Source organism: Ambystoma mexicanum, chromosome 3p (genome assembly GCF_040938575.1).
Source record: "Ambystoma mexicanum isolate Mex_15411 chromosome 3p, UKY_AmexF1_1, whole genome shotgun sequence".
Lineage (NCBI taxonomy): Eukaryota > Metazoa > Chordata > Amphibia > Caudata > Ambystomatidae > Ambystoma > Ambystoma mexicanum.
This window is the reverse complement of record NC_090925.1, coordinates 890,045,983-890,063,575: the sequence shown is the minus strand read 5'-3', so window position 1 is coordinate 890,063,575 and position 17,593 is coordinate 890,045,983. Positions and strand designations below refer to the sequence as shown.

At 48.4% G+C, this 17,593-nt stretch overlaps 1 protein-coding gene across 3 annotated transcripts in view; it reads left to right on the top strand.

Moving 5' to 3' along the window:
- Positions 1 to 17,593, top strand: part of RBL1 (RB transcriptional corepressor like 1) — a 1,112,731-nt gene that overhangs the window by 157,927 nt on the left and 937,211 nt on the right. For all 3 annotated transcript variants that reach the window (XM_069652118.1, XM_069652119.1, XM_069652120.1), the window contains one exon: positions 12,485 to 12,534. In XM_069652118.1, the coding sequence (XP_069508219.1) occupies positions 12,485 to 12,534 (50 nt within the window). The remainder of the gene's footprint in view (positions 1 to 12,484; positions 12,535 to 17,593) is intronic.

Below are 17,593 nucleotides of genomic sequence, written 5' to 3'. Positions count from 1 at the left end.
AGGCTGAGGACAAGCTTGGTGGGGCCCGGGCTCCACAACACTCTTATGGTGCGCAAGAGGGAATACTTCCTACCGCTGGCGGGGGGAATAGCCGGGGGAGTGCTGCCAGCCCCCACCCCACAATAAAGGGAGGCCGTTCGACATACGCCCGCCGCTACGAGCACGGCCATCTCCTTGGGGTTAACACCCAGGAGAATCGGACCTGGAGGACCACGGGCTGGCAGACGACCAGGGTGGAAGGACCGGCAGCACGGCACCAGAGAAGCACAGCACGACAACCAAGAAGGGCGAATGGAGAGGCCTGTCAGCGACGCAGATGCATCCGCAGGTTAGAGGGTCACGGGAGCCCACACCAGTCAGGGGCCAACGAGAAATTGGCAGAAAGTGTGGGATACCAATTAGATCTCAACATGGGCCCAAGGGATGAACCTCGTCCCGTGTAGTGCCTGGTTGCGAGTGCCCCCTAAAACATCTGTACCATCGCACTTGGGCCTGGGAAACTTAGAGGCCTAGAAGCCTCACAACTCGCTGAACTGGTGCAGGTGAAATCCACCCCTGAAGGAGGCCGTAAGGCCGCAGTAGGGAGGCGCGCCTGGGCCCATGGCGGGACACGCAACAAAGTAGAGAGAAGGAGGGCGCATCCCACCTCCCACAGCAAAGTGAGGAAAGGGTGCGTTCATGTGGAGCCAGTCGGAGTGAGGAGCGGAGCTTCCAGAGTCAAAGACCCCGCTGTGTGTTGTCAGGAGGGTATGCAGGTCGAGGACCGAAGCACATAGTCAGAGTGAAGAGGCGAACCTCAGAGCCACCGAGACAATGCCCAAACATGAGCTACAGGCACGAAAATACCTCTCATGGAAGGGGGAGAGTCAGCAGCCGAAGTAGGAAGATGGGTACAAGGACTGATGAACCGATTGTTCGCCATTGAGGGGTGGGGGGGGGGACAAGGGAGTGCAGCTGGAAACGGCCCACAGTGGCGGAGGAGGGAGAGGACCCAGGTCCATAGTGTTCTGCTTCCCTAGAAACAGGGAGAAGATGGAAGTGCTCGAGAAAGCAAAGCGCCTGGGAAGCTTCCTATATGAGGGTGACACAATTAAGGTATTCCAAGACTTGTCAGCCCTGACGTTGGCCCGTCTTAGAGATTGCCGTCCACTCATGCAATGGCTCACTGATAAGGGCATCGGATACAGGTGGTCCTTTTCCTTGACTTTTTTTTTTTAATTCTTTTTATTGTTCAACAACAGTGGTCTCGACAGTTACAACTCTCCCCCTCCAATTCACACAAATCGACAAAAAGAAAGACATTTACAACCGACATTATACAGCTTCATCATCGTCTGAGAGCAAATCACATAGATAAATACGGAAGGGACCCCAGATGTCCTTAGGCCGGCTTGCCCCCGGGAGAGTCAAAACATATTGTTCCTCACACTCGTTGACATATGTCAGTTCGCGAAGGAAAGTGGTCATGTTTGGCGGTGTGGACATTTTCCAGGTTTGCAGGATACATTTCTTCGCCACTGCGCATGCCACATTGAATAGTTTCCTGGTTTTCTCCGAGCACTTGCCAATGTCTCCAAACAAGTATCTGTGAGCGGTTAATTGCAGGGGTATCTGCGCGATATCAGCCAATAGCTCAGCCACCTCCCCCCAGAATTTCAGAACGGCAGGGCACTCCCAGTACATGTGAAAGGAGCCTGCAGACTGAGACCCGCATTTGGGGCACTCCCCTCCATGCTCCGTGCCAAATTTTGCCAGTTTAGCCGGCATCTAATGCAACCTGTTCAAGAGTTTAAACTGTATCAAGCGTAGACCCGCATTTAATGAAACTTTTTTTTCATCAGTGCACAATATCTGCTCCACTTATCTTCCGGGATGGGCATTTGTAGGTCCGTTTCCCATTTGTCCTTGACCTGGTTTATTGTAGGGGTGTGTGTTTGCACTGCTGCATACAATTTAGAGATGCCCAGCCCGGCATTCATGGTGGTGATCTGCGTGCAGGGGTGTTGGGGAGGTTCATCTGGGAACATTGGTCATCTCTTCTGAAAGGCGGCCCTTACCCTATAATATTGCAATATTTTAAGTGGTCCACCCCCCATTGCTCTCATGAAGTCTTCTTTAGTTGCAAATTTGCCATCTATATACATGTCGCCCACCCTCATCTCCATGTGTGGGTCCCAGACCTCCTGAATACCCACATCGAACGTGGGGGGAATACCTGAAAAGTTCCACAGGGGAACCTCCGATTTATATGGTGTCTTCAACTTTAGCCTCTTAAACAATGCGCCCCAAGCACGGACCGTGCAGCTGATCGGGTCATAGTCACAAGTGTCCCTGTGTCTTGTAGTAAATATGACTGACCTAATGTTCACTGGGGATATAGTTTGTGCCTCCACCCACGTATGTGGTTTTTCCCCAGAGTCCTCATACCAATACTTTCGCAAATTGCACCTGGGCGACCAGATAATAAAACTCAGTCTGGAGCAGCCATACCTCCAGTATCATAGGGTTCTGTAATTTATTCCCATACCATTCCATATGAAGGTTACTATTAACGACCGTAGCTTAGCAAAAGTCTCTGCCCGGCCATATTGGTATATTTACAAAAAAATATAATAGTTTGGGAAGGACTATCATTTTAAGCAAGGCGATTTGGCCATGTAAGGATATAGGGAGGCGCCCCCAAGGTATCTTATATGATGTTCTGACCATTTCAGACCGCACATATTCGTGGGGCATTTAGTGGAGGGCGTGAGTGGAAACACCTCCGACTTGGCTAGGTTGATGACATACCCCGAATACTCCGCAAACTTGTGTATGTCTGTCATAATGGGCTCTGTTTTTTTTCTGGTTCGCGGACGTATAGGAGCGCGTCATCTGCATAGAGCGAAATTAGTTGGATTGCGCCTTTCATGTTTATTCCCCTGTCTCTATGCCTTAGTCGAACAGCTGCTGCCATTGGCTTGATAGTTAAGGCAAACAAAATGGGCGAGAAGGGGCATCCCTGTCTTGTGCCCCTCCCTAATTGGAACATCTCGGAGATGGTTCTGTTGGTGCACACTCTGGCTCCTGGAGCGGTATAAAGCAGTCGAACATACCCAATGAAGTAGGTCCCACCCCAAATGTCTCCAATACACTAAAGAGATATTTCCAGGACACGGAGTCGAACGCTTTTTCGGCGTCGAGGGCAACAGCGGCGGCACTCCTCCCAGGATCAATCTGGGCCATTATGCCAAATAATCTACAGAGGTTCAATGCAGTGGATCGCAGGGGAATGAACCCATTCTGATCAGGATGGACCAATGTCGAGACCAATGGTGCCATCCGGTTCGCCAGAACCTTGGCAAATATCTTGGCATCGACATTGATAAGTGATAAGGGCCTGTATGATGACATGTCGCTAGGTGGGCATTGGGGTTTAGGTAATACATTTATGATGGCTTCCCTCATTGTCGGGGGTAGTATGCCTCCATCTAGGGCTTCCTCCCAGGTCCCCAGTAGCACGGGAGTTGGCTCCTTGCTGAACTCCTTATAAAATTTGGCCCCCAGCCCATCGGAACCCGGTGCTTTGCCTGACGCCAGCCCCATGATTGCCTCTTCCATTTCTTCCACAGTGATTGGTTGATCTAGGGCCAAACTGCTTTCAAGTAGGAGTTCTGGGAGCCCTAACGATGCCAAGTATGCCATTATCTCAGTGGTCGTTTTGCTATCTCTGTTGGAATACAGTGTTTGATTAAAATTGGGTAAACTCACCGTTTATATCCACCTCGCTTGTTTTGACCTCGCAATTCACACCTTGAATACTAGTAATAGGTTGTGGCTGTCGCTCCTGCTTAATGAGATTGGCCAGTGTTCTACCCGCCCTGTTTCCGTCGCCATACCTGTGTGCTCTGGACGGGGCTGCCATATACTGTTTCTCTGGTGGCCAGGTCATTGAAATCACGGATGTGTTCATGGATTTCGGCTAGGGTGTTCCTATCGTGTTTGCGACTATACGTTTCCTCAAGGTTGTTTAGGGTGCTTTCCACCTCCTCCAGTTCCCTCCTCGCACCCCTCAGGAGACCAGTAGATTTCGACAGGATTGCCCCTCTAACCCAGACCTTAAAAGTCTCCCAGACAGTGAAGACCAGCCTCGCTGACCCAAGGTTATTAGTAAAGAATTCTGTTATTTATTTGCAAAGGGATTCTACTACCCCAGGGTCACCAAGCATCCCCCCCGGCATTCTCCATCTCCTAGTTGGTCGGAGTATCTCTCAACCAAAGCCCCAGCGCGACTGGGGAGTGGACAGTGTACGAGGTAAAATCTCACAGCGTGCAACATCTCGGAAAGGCCTTGTGAGGTAAAGAAATAGTCTATTCGCGACTCACTGTCATGGACGGATGAATAATAGTTGTACCGTCTAACATCCGGGTGTAATGTGTGCCATGCATTTGTTAGTGCCATTTGTGAAAGTAGCTGTCTCAGCTTCAGCGCCATTCTAGTTGGTGTCCTCACTTTCCCACTAGATCTATCTGTTGTGGGGTCCAGGGCCATGTTAAAGTCCCCCCTCTCATCCCCCCCCCATATTATGGAAGAAGCGTCGAGTTTAAGGGTTTCATATATATTTAAGTAGAAGTCTGGGTCGTCTATGTTAGGGCCATATGTATTCACCAATGTAACATGTTTCCCAGCCATTTCCCCCCATACCGTATCTGCCCTGCACATCCACCTTGTGGTCCGCTACCCGGAACCCCAGGGAGGGGTGTATGAGAGTGATAACCCCCCCCCCGAGTAATTAGTATAATACTGTGTCTTCCCCCATTTGGGCAATACACTCTCGTTCACGGCACCAATTGCATGTGTTTCTTGCAACATCATGACTTGAGGGTGATGTCTAGACAAATAATTGCCAACCTTCCTGGCCTTCATTGGGTTGTTTAATCCTCTTATATTGCAAGACAACAATGATATTTTCAGCCCCCCTGTACCGTTATTTCCATATGTATTAGTACCCGCCATGTCATCCAACTTTCCCAATAGTCACATTACGGGAGCAGCAATCGCAACCTCAAGACCACATATTCTTCAACCCAAACTTAACAGTGCAACTATCCCCCTTCCCCAACTTTGCCGATGGCTCAGCATAGCGAACTGTTACCTGGCCCCCCACCCGCATCATCATCCCCAACTTGACGATGCTGCTCATTAACACTCAAAACTTGCCCGATGGGCTTTTTAACTGAGCTTGTGGACCTTTCCATAGGGTCGGCTAATGTTGCCAGCTGGACACCCATGGAGGAGGCTCCACAGCCTGACAACAACGGATCATGTTCCAGTTCAGTTCTGCTGACTTATGAAGACATAGTCGCTGCAGGAAGGCGCCGACTCATCTGCCTGCCAAATCGGTTCAGTCCTCGCCAGGATTGGGTCTCGCATTTTGATCCCTCATTCGGTCTCTAGGGGGCAGCGGAATGGAGGCCTCCACATATGCCATGGCCTCGGAAGGGTTTTCAAAGAAGTGGGCTCTCCCTCCATGTTGAATTCTCATTTTCGCCGGGAAAATTAAAAGCATAAGGGTCACCACGGAGCCGTAGTTGTTTTTTAACCATTTCCTAGGACCTGCGCTGCGCTTGTATGTTCGCGGAGAAGTCAGGATATATATGAATTGTTCTCCTCGAAATGTATTGTTCCTTTTTCTATGGATAGACTGGGTATTGTGTCCCTATCCCTGTAGTTTAGAAGGCCCGCAATGATAGTGCGGGGTGGAGCTCCTGGTTTCGGAGGGGGTGCAAGCGTGCGGTGAGCCCTCTCGACGAGAAAGTGGTTCGAGAGTGATTCCGCTCCCAGCATCGATTTCAGTAGTTCTTCCACCTGCCTTTCCATGGAGCCCTTGCCAAACGATTCCGAGACCCCAACAATACGAATGCTGTTTCTGCGGGACCTGGATTCGAGATCCTCACACTTGCTTTGGGTTTTGCGCAGTTCGGTCTGTAGCAGGGCTATATCTCGGCCATGTTGAGAAATCACATCTTCATTTGAGCTTATGCTATTCTCCGCCTCCGAAATGCGTGCGCTTTCCTTTTCAACCCGGGCCTTCAGGGACCCGATCGTCGCCCCTATATCTTCCAACTTTACGTTGACAGCCAGGAACCCATTTTGCACAATTGTTGCCAAGCGGTCCAAAGGGTCTGCGTCTCGATTTTCGGATGTTTGTGTCGCCCCTCCAGATGCCTCCTGTGGTTGGGAGCTGGTAAAGGAATCCATTGGGCCGGTCTTTCTTCCCCCTGCAGCTTTTTTCTCAGTGCGGCCCATTAGGCGACTTTGTCACTTTTGGGGTGGTCTATGTTCCCCAACTTATGTGTACTGCTGGCGACCAGTATCGGGTTATGTTGTATGGTGGCAGCACAGCTCGGCCGAACTGCAGTACAGGTGTGGGGATAGGTTCAGTCTCACCTCCGATGTACACTCTCACCCCCAGGGTTGCATTTGTGAGACTTCCACAGTATTCGTCTACCAGGGGCAGGGTGCGCTCCCTCCCGCAGCGCCCCCCTCATCTTCAATCGTGCTGTGGCGGCAAGCTTCTTCTATAACAATATTGTAACGTTCTCCCCCACCCTCGTTGGGACCCAGATGTATCGTGCACCGAGGCACTGGTCCCTGGCGTCCACTCTTCCCAGCGGCCCACTTACTTCACCAGCAACGTCCTAGCTAGACTTAGCCGTGGGGGGGATCCGGATCAGAGGGGGGGACACGCTGCCGTTGCGGCGCACCCTCGAGCACTTGGCAGGATTTTTTCGCCCGGAGCTTGGCACATGAAAGTCCGAGTACTCGTCTTCGTATAGACGGGAAGAGAAAGCAGAGCACCGCCGCCCTCCGGCAGCGCTTGTGTATTGGTGGGCTGCCCCTCCCCCACCTGGCCGACCCGCCGTTGCGAGCCCCGGGCTCAAGTGGAAGTCGCCTGGAACCCACGGGCGGTCACTCCGCAGCACTACGGCCGTTGCAGTTGCACCTGCGATTATCTCCGTCGGCCCGGGGTCCACACGTTGCGTTTTCACAGGGTGTCTTCTACGAACCTTCCCCGTGGTATTCTGCAAACGTACGTCTGCCAGTTCAGAACTGGAAGGATTTATAGATGAAAGGATTTCGGTCGAGCCGGAGCTCTCCACCTAGGCGGCCATCTTAGATGTGCGCAACAGCGCCCCCCCCTTTCCCTTGACTTTTGAATGTGGAGAAGTGGATTGCTGAGTAACCAGTTGACAAGAGGCACATCAGGTGCTCCAGGTCATCGGGAACGAAGAGAGGGCCGGAGGCCAGGAGGGAGCCGCAATGGCTCAGTTAGAACAGCGGGAGCCCAGGGGCCGACTGGCAGTAAAGATGATGCAGGCGGCAGAAAATTCAAAAATTTGAGTATGGTTGGAGGTCCTTTAGATAGGCTCTTTGAACGTGAAAGGCCTTCATTCCCCCACAAAACCCTATTTACTGGGAAAAGAAATGCGGGATTGCGATCTAGACTCACTCCTCGTACAAGAAACCCGTATGGTGCATGGGGAGGAAAGGCACATCCCCGGGGCAAATCCTTTGGGCCTAGGGGGCCCTATAAAAAGGGAGGAGTGGGGGAACTTGTTGGATCGATGGTCAGGCTAGTGGATCCAGTTGTCTGGGCTCGAGCAGATGGGAGGGCATTAGTGGTTTTGGGACCATAGAAAAATCCAGGATAACTATATCGTCTGTGTACTGCCCGAATGTTGGCCAAATGCAGTTCTTGAGGGAAGCCATGGGAGAGATTCTGGATAGTAGGGAGGGACTTCTCATTATGGGGGGAGATTTTAATATGTGGGCGGACAGGGAGATGGACCACAGTGGGGGCAAATCCCCTCAGGGAGCAGGGGGAGCTGCCAACAAAGGATTGGTGGACTACATGTGGGATCAGGATCTGGTCTGGTCGACGTCTGGAGGGACTCCCACCCAACGGTATGGGGTTACACCACCTTGTCGTCGGTCCATGCCTCCAGAACAAGGATTGATTATTTTGTTCATGCAACAGCACACTAATAGGGTGGGTACCTATGAACACTTCCCGATCAGTTGGTCGGCTCACGACATGGTGAGGATGGAGGTTTAAACTCCTGCGAATCCCTCTGGCAATGTAATGACCTCCTCTGGGACACGGCTTTCGTGGAGGAATGAAAGAAGCTATTGAAGAATTCCTCCGTCTCAGTGACACAGGAGAAGTTGAGAGGCATGATGTGGGAAGCTGCAAAGGCAACGTGGAGGAGTCTCCCCATTAGGGAGTGTGCCTCCAAGAAGAAAATTAGGGCCTTACTGTCCCGAAAACCTCAGGGGCGAGATTCGCATCTTAGAAAGGGTGGAAAGTAAGGGGGACAGGGAGAGGGAGGAGGACCATAAATTGACAAGAGCAAAACAGGAATTAAGGGATATAGAAATGGGGATGGTACTCTCTAGCTTACAATGTCTGAAACAAAAAGTCTATGAGAAGGGGGCAAGGCAAATGCGCTATTGGCGGCGAGACTCCGAGGCCAGATACCACAGAAGTCCACGATCCGGGGTGAGGGGGATCGGAGGCGCTCGGAAGCAGGGGAAGTGACCGGCACATTCGCTGCATTCTATGAAAATCTGTATGGGAGGTGGTCACTGACTGGGAAACGCTGGGTACATACCTCACAGGAGTGCCCCTCCCAAGTCTCCGAACCAGGGAAAGCATAGACTTAGACAAACCCATTACATAGGATGAGGTACTGAAGGGTATAGCAGGATTAAAACTGGTGAAGGCACCAGGGATGACGGCTATACGGCGGGGGTTCTATAAGACTTGTGCAGGACCCCTAGAGCGGCACCTGGCAGGCTAATTATTTAACATAATGGCCCTGGGAGGCCACCCCTACCCCTATCATTCGGACAGGCACTTGATCACTGTTATCCCGAAGGCAGATAAAGACCCAAGAGTTTGCAGTCCTACCGCCCCATTTCCCTTCTTAACGTGGACGCTAAGCTTTTCACGGGAATACTTAGTTTGCATTATAAGGGAGCCAAGGTGGGCCCAAAAGACCTATACAATTCTACTGGCAAGCCATTTAATCCTGGTGATTTACCAATATTGAGTTGTTCAATTGCCTGTAAGGTCTCTTCAATCCCAAACCTGGCCTCCAAAGCGGCATTATCCTCAACCTTTAAACTGGGGATGTCTAAGTTGTAAAAAAAAAGTCCAGTACGAACTGGAAAATATCCTCTGTGTATATAGATTTTATAAAAAGAGCAGTCACACTGGCTTATTTCTGTGTTTTTAACCAATGAACAACCCTGCTCGTCCTCACCACTTTGTATATATGACGCCTCCATCATTCCCTTCAACCTATTAGGTAATAACCTGACGATTTTATCACCATATTCCCAGTATTTTTGTCTCACAAAACAGGCCCCATTTCTGCCAACAGATAAATCTTATCTTATTCTTCAAATCCTCCTGCGCGCTGACCATCTTCAAACGGTAACTTATTCTCTTAGTTTGTGCATATCTTTGCTGCAGGCTGGCTAGACCCCTTCTAACATATTTACCTCTTTTAGTCCAGTCTTCCTTGAGTAGAAGTCTTATTAACCAGTCCACCCCTCACTGTAGCTATGAAACTGTCCCCGACCATTTGAATGTCTGCCGAGTCCCTATTTTCCTTAAACATCTCAATAATGTTCTGAAATGTTCTTTCTTTAAAATACCTGTTTTCATGTGCCACCTTACAAAGTTAGGCCCTTCCCCCCCATCATCAGGCGTAAGTCCACCAGAGCGTGATCCGAGATTTCCTGCTCTCTGTCTATACATAATACCTTATTAATCAGTCTATCATAGATTAGTCCATAATCAATCCTAGAGAATGAGTCATGCACCAGTGAGTAAAAAGTGTATTCTCTTGCAGACGAATGCATGGTCCTCCATATATCTACTAAATCAAACCTCTCAATAAATTGGTTGAATTCATTACTTATCACATGATTCATGTACCTGCATGATGCAGAACGGTCAATAACATGGTTGAGAACACAGTTTAAATCCACCCCTAATAAAATTGTCTTTCCATGCATATCACGTAATAGTGATCACCTCCAAAAAACAGTTTGTTTGGACATGCACCATACACACATCCTAGTGTTATCACCCTACCACTATTAAGCATGTCCAAACAGATAATTCTACCTTCACCATCCATGGCCACTCTTTAAAATTTGAAGTTTAGGCCCTTTCTAAACAAAATACCAACTCCCCTTGATTTTGAAGAGTGGCAATTGACAATTCACATGAGTATTTTGCATCGGTTAAATATTTCCTAGCTTCATCAGCTTTTGTTCTCCATAACCTTGCCATCACTTTCTTCCTTTTTTTTTTTTTTTTGGACAATTCAGGTCTTTAACGTTCCAGGTCACAAACGTTAAATCATTAATTTTACTTCCTAGAAACTTTCATATTGCAAATTAATCATAAGTTTGCCAGTAACTATGCCTATTCCTATTGTACAATGAATTCTCGTTTAAGTAGTAACAATCAGTCTTTGCGACTATCGCAATCTTCCCAATCCTTTAGAAAGTATGCATCATCTCCTTTACATACAAACAACGTAACTAACATTAATAGACAACACAGAACAAAAATTAACCAAAAAGAACTATAACATGTCAGCCATACATCAGTCCAGTTCAAGCTGAACCACATGTAAATTACAATCAGAGTTATACATGTTGTGTCTCCTAATTGCGTTTCTAGGTCCCGTTCCCATTTCTCTTTAACTCCAAGGATGGGTAGTGTTGTGTATAGACTTGTGATGACGTGCCTCTCCTCGCCCATTAAAGAGTATGGTGTGGAGCACTGGGAAGGTTGGGGGCTCCTCCGGTGTGGAGGCACATATGTCCGCCAAACTTTTCGCAAGTCACGCAAAGTTTTGGTATTGTCCCTTTGACATCTGATATTTTGGGGCCCATTCTGCAAATGATAGAAGGCGATCTCCCTCAAACAGAGCCCCACCGCCCCCCCCCCCCCCCCCCCCCCCCCTCCTCTCCCTGTGTTCAGCCCAGTCTTTTCGCATCTACTGGAACCTATATCTCTTAAGATCTTTTCCAATGCGGGGAAGGTCCCAATGTTATCTCTGGACTGTATCCCTCCCCAATCTCAACCTTCGACATGCTCTTTTCCACACATGCTGTACTACCCTGTGATTCCCGTCGCTCCCGGGTTTTTCCATATACCCAAAAGCAACTCCATTTCCGGTATGAGGTTGCTTAGTGGGGCCTAATAAGAGCCTGTCTGACCGCTCTGGATGTCCCATTTCACCATGTGTTGTAGCTGCAAGGCCATGTAGTAAAATTCAAAATCTGGTAGGGAGGGCACCCACCCTCCAGATTTTGGCTCTGCAATGTGCTCAAGGAGATCCTACTCCTCCCTCCAACCCAGAGGAACCCCAAGATCATACCGTCCAGCTGCCTAAAAAATGGGGGCCTGAACAAGTGAGTTATGTTCGTGAATAGATACACAAGAGCCTGGGTAGGATAATCATCTTACAGACTGAAATTTTCCTCATAAGTGAGAGAGGCAGCTTATTCCAGAAACTTTGTCCTGCAAAACTGTGATCGCCCTACCCACGTTGAACTTGAATGTCTCAGCTGAGTCGTGGTGAATGTGTATACCCCGATAATTAAAGGATTCCGTTTCCCATTGTATTCCCACTTCTGGCAGGTCCGCTATCTATTTTCCATGATTAACATCTGCTCTGCATTTAAGTGAAAAATAGGATGACTCCGGCCACTCGAGCCCAACGACGGACCACTAAAGACCACTTTGTTAGCCACTTCATCTGCTCAGCGTGCCGTGCTGTAAATTAGGTTTTATCCTCTTGCCAGCAACACACAGGTAATGGCTCCTCCTCCTTAGGATACACACAAAAGGCAGACTGCTGCAGTAGCTTCACCATGAAAGACGACTTTGTCAGCCACTTCGTCACTCGTCATTGCAGATTCTTGCTCGTAGTGACTTTTTTTTTCATGCTTGCCTATTGCCCAATTTATTTTCTGCAATTTTTCCGATGTAGGGATGCTTTTCGAAAATTGGTTTAACTTGCTGGAAACTGTTCCCCACCATCCTCACCCTCCCTCAGGATGAATCTCTTCAAAATGTATTTGCAATATATGCCATATTTATAAATGTTTATTATGCAGTTTTTCTATGGTCAGTGTGCTAGGGTCCTGTGCATAGGCTGTATAGACGATGCTTATGAATTTAAAGATCCTCTTGATGGGCACAAGGATTACCAGTAATTTATCCATAACCAAACTACTAGATGCCAGGATTGTGTAAATCATGTGAATAACGATTCTGAGCAGCAAACAATTATGAAATGTGTATTTTCCATTTGCTAATCCTGAATGAAGTGGGTTACAACACATTGGATGAATTGAGCTGGTTGGCATCAAGGCAGACGTTTTATTGCAGATGTTTACCTTATCTTTCAGATTTTAAAAGGTGACTGCCTGTTGGATTTCGCAAACTTTGCAGAAAATAAGTAAGTATGTTATATGTCAGGGGATGGCATATTGCGTAGATCATCGTCTTCTGTTGAATAGTTTTACATTACCGTTGGCCTAGTTTTCCCTTTAGTTTTGTTGTTAATCCATGATGACAATTAAGCTGGATTTTCCTTCATAACAGATTTTTCATTTGCCATTTGTAGTTTTGCACCATGCTTTTTCAAGATTGCATCTGTTGTAGGGCATTATACTTGGACTACCGCCAGTGTTTAAAGTTTTTCAGAACCACCATTGGTGTGCTGTTCCGAGGAGCAAACTTTACTGGATGTGCAGTGGTTTGCCATGAAAGTCTAGCCAAACAGACGTGTTGCCAAAGATGAGAAGTAAGTCTTGCACCAAGATAAGCAAGGGCTTGGTGTAAGGTACAGTTAACGCACAATAGAAGTCAAAAAGTCTATTGTCTTCAAAGGCAAATCTAATACAAAAATGTATAAAACATTTGCATGAAGTCAATTTTTTTAAAATGTTTTTGACCTTTATACGAAGATTCACAAAATTATTCCTGGCAGACCAGCCTTGTTGAGTCTTTCTGAGGTCCATTGAATTCCTCCTCCTCTGTCCAGGCTATCGCATCTTCTTTGTTGAAACGTTTAAAAACTTTGTGCAGGTATGTAACCAGGGCAATTATGAGTGTCGTCCTTTCCCCCTGCATACAGACCTTCCACCAGTCATTGCTATCGCGTGTTTTAAATTCCTCAAAGTACTTTCCCAATGACAGTCTGCACGGTTAGCGCTTTGCAGGATAATACCAGATATTTTAGGGTTTCTTTTTCATTTTTAAACCTACATAACCTGCAGTCTGTTTTTGTTGGCACGTCCTTTCCACGCGTAGCTAGGACTTCCAGAGTAGGATGTAAGCTTAGTCGAAGTCTCTTAAATTTGGATCTGATCAGCGGGCTCGGGCCATTTAACAGGTAGTTTGGTAAAACGTTGTAGGGCCTATCGATTATAATTTCCTAGTGGCATAATTTCACCCTGTTTGCTTTTTATAGAGTCCAAATCCAGTCCTGTCTCCAGAGTTTGGTCTTCATTGAATTTGGGTTTTATTGCAACTGGTCCTTGGTAGTTTCCAGGTCGCTTAAGACTTTGTTACATTCTGTTCTCCAGTCTTGTAGGTCCTGACCCTCTCCTCCTTTCATTCCCTCCTTTAATGCTCCAAAAACTTGTACCGGGTTTTCCAGTATACAATTAGGAAAGAGGTTCAGCTTCTTCCAGGTTACTTGGGCGTGCAGAGAGATGAGGCCTAGTTCTTGACTTATTACTAGTGCTGGCATACAGTTTGGAATTTTGAACAGCGTTTTCCAGTATAGGCCTTCTAGTATGTCCCATAGGTGCTTATGCAGCTCCCCCAGGTACAGGAATGAGGACACTTCAGGTAGCCCAACATTCTCTATATGCCATGTATCTTTGCCCTGCTTCCTTCCACTTGTTGATTGAAGTGTCAAAATCCTTGATTTACCTACACTGACTTTCAAGCCATTCTCTTGAATATACTTGTTATGTGCTTTTAGCTGTTGCTGTAAGCCCACTGGGGTTTGGTCTATTAGGACCAGGTCATCCGCGTACATCAAATGGTTGATGATAGCACCTAACGTCTTCACCATGGGGTCTGGCATGGATTCACATGCTCATGAATATTCCCCCTCGTCAGGCTGGGAATCCTCGTTAAAGAAAAAATCAGTTTGTTTAATTTCTGAACTGTCGTTATCCTAATAACCAATCACTGAGCTTTGGGTCATACTGCCCCCAGCCAATGACTGCCCTCTACTTAAGCCCCTCCTCTGGCAGCCCGGCCATATTCCGATTTTTACCGCGCGTTCAAGTGTTTGGAGTCTTCGTGCTTAGCTCTTGAGCTTTTACTGCATTTTTCGCTTTTTGGGAAACTTTTACTCTATTTTTCGGTCAATCGAGCCTTGTGCTCCATCGATCATCCTTCCGATTTAACAGGGACAGTTTTTTGGATACTTCAGTGCCTCTCAAGGGCGGATTTCGTCGAGTGTCTTCGTGGAGGCTTCCAGAAGATTATTCTGGTCTACTCCGCGTGGATCATGTCAGACGAGAAGGATTCCACCTCTTTTCAAGCCTTGTACCAGCTGTGGTTTGCGGAATGTTTTCATGTATGACAAACATTCCCAGTGCGTTTACTGCCTGTACCTGACGCACAAGGAAGAAGATGCATATTGCTGTGAACTCTCGTCACGCACATTGAAGGATCGGCGTAAGCGACTGAGTGGCTGCATACAAAGGCCTCTGCACTGGGTGGGTCCCAGGAGCATGCCTCTCCCGGATCTGGGAAAGCCGAGCGGGCTTCTAAGTCCTTTGGGGCGCCCCTCCCACGGGGTTACAACAAAAGGCCAAGCACCGTAAGTCCACTACCACCTGGAGCGCCATCGCAGCGTGCTCCTCGGCGGCCAGGGCACGTCCTACATCCCTCGGCTGCATCGGTCTCCAGCCATCTCTCTGGATCTTGACCCAAGAGGAAGTCTGATCACCCTGTCAAGCTGAAGGTGACCCGGGAGATGGCCAAGGAAAATACCAAGCAGGGTACAGTTTCCGACCTACCCTCGTCAGTGAAGGCCCCGAAGGACAAGCTGAGCAGGGCAAGGTTTCTGGAGCAACCACGAAGGCCAAGCAGGACAAGGGTCCTGCACTGAAAGTGAAGTGAAGGCCCAGGTGCCCTAGACGAAGACGGCTCCCTCCATCGAGGTGGTGGTACCGTACCATCAAAAGGCCGCAGAGGCGGCCCCGCAGGCCGCCCTTCCGAAGGCAATAGTGTCCCTTCCTCCCAGGAGGGAGGCTGTGTGCCAGCCCATTGAGAAGACCCCAGAGAAGAAGATGCCGGTCATCTCCCCGAGACAGTCTCCCCTGGACGTGAAGCAAGGTTGGGGAGGTGTTGAATCCTCCAGGGCACGGATATCTCCTCGGCCGAGGAGGAGGAACTAGTCTACCTCCAGGCTGTCCAGGAAGGCCGTGACGACATGGAGAATGTTGGAGTCGCGCTCCAAAACAAGGGCGACAACGACTGAGACACCGTTTAGGAAGTCGACGGAGGGCCTCTGGATGACAAGACCCTGGACCCTACGCCTTTGCCCCAGCTGCCTGTCACTGTCCCCACACTGCAGCTGCCACCTAAAGATCTGTCAGTGAACCGTCTTCACACCCTTGTATCTGAGATACAGAAGAGGATGCTGCTTCCCGCTCTCCCTGCGGCTCCTGTGCCTGCCACCCCACCGGCGACAGGGGAACCATAGTCCAAGAAGTGAAGGCACCCAATGCCTCCTTGCTACCAGTCCCCCCCCCTCTCCCGCTGCCCCCAACAGTCGGCATGGAGTCGGACACAGCGACGACGACTGGCATGGATGACGGTGGAATGGGGGAACCTCCCGTCTCCTCCGCCCAGATCCTCTCTGCCGGACGAGATGGGATTGTTCCATGCAATGATCTCCAGAGCATCGGAGCTCTTCCAGCTCACACCAGAGGAGGAGGGTTTCCTATTTCAGCGCCGAGAGGCTAAGAGGAAGACCATCTTTTCAGTCCCACTCTTGGAGGACATTTGGCATTAAAGACTGGCGCTCATGAAGAACCCTTCTATGGCCCCAGCGAAGAGGGACCGCCTGGAGAAGAAATACAGGGTGACGGACTCTGCGTCGAAGTGCCTACAGGCCCAGCTGTCACCGGACTCAGTAGTTTCTGCAGTGGCCAAGAAGTAGTAGTGGGGCTCTACATATTCGGCAGCGTCCACCATCTTTGTTTCAGAAGAGATGCTGAAGCTAGTAACATCTTTTGAAGTCATCCGAACAGCAGCAAACGACCATAATCTTCTTAAAGCAACATGGGATTCATCCTCCGCCTTTAAGCCAGCAATGACGCTAAACACTGTGTAATACTCAAGGCACCCGGCTTAGGCTAACAGCTGAAAGAATTGACGAACTAACCCTCAATTATCAAACATATGGGACATACAATAAAGGCAGATATCGATGAGGAAACAGATTATAAGCCACTGCTTAGCCCTTACAAGATCGGCATTGGAAAAAACTTACCATCACGGCATCCGGTCATTCTAACGAATGTAAAAGTTTCGACTGGCAAACCTTCAAATTATTTTTGTCGAAATGCCATTCCATTGAATGACCATTTAGTTGAAAAAAATTGGATGCTGCAATCAACATGTAATGGTAAGTATTAGTGCAGGGCTGGGGCCAGGGTTAGGGTTTGGGTTGGGGCTTGGGTTAGTTTAGGGGTTAAATTAGGGTTGAGGCTAGGGTTAGGGTTGGGGTTGGGGTTAGGGATGGGGCTAGGGTTGGGGGGCTGGTGTGGGGGTTGAGGGGGCTGGGGAGGAACCTCCCCAATAGACACACAAACTTTAACACGTTACAAAGGGCTGGCCAGTGCTGAAACTTCAGCACTGGACAGCTCCATGCAACTTTTTAAAGTTACAGAAAAAGCATTGAAATGCTACTTTTAACATGTGAAAGTGCATTTCAATTGAAACCAGTCCATGTCTGTCGATGGATTGGTTTTGAACGAAATGCATTTTTGCATGTTAAATATAGATTGTCAAAGCTTTTTTTTTTCGAAACTTTATTTTCAAGGGCTTTGTGATTCGAAATTTCTTTTTTGAAAGAATCACTATGAACCACGGCATCCTATAGTCTGCGAATAAGACAAGCGGTTGGTCGAAAAACGTGCGCTCTGAAGACAACTAAAGAGGAAAGCAATAAACTCTAATTCACACTTTCTCAAAGCTGAACTCCTTGAAGAAACCAAGAAATATATATCCTGGGTAAAAAAAACACAGTGCAACCCTCTATCAAAGAGATTCAGAGGAGATGCTGAAGATAGGGAATTCTGGGCACTAATAAAAACCTCAGGTGCACAGACAGAACCCTCGATGTCAAACAACGTCAGCGAAGAAAGATGGAAATCCTACTTTGAATCCATATTCCAAGTTCCCTCGCAAGACCACCTGATCCAAGTGGACGACTTGGAAACGACCTGGGAAGATCTCTCGAACAAGGAAGACATCGAAAT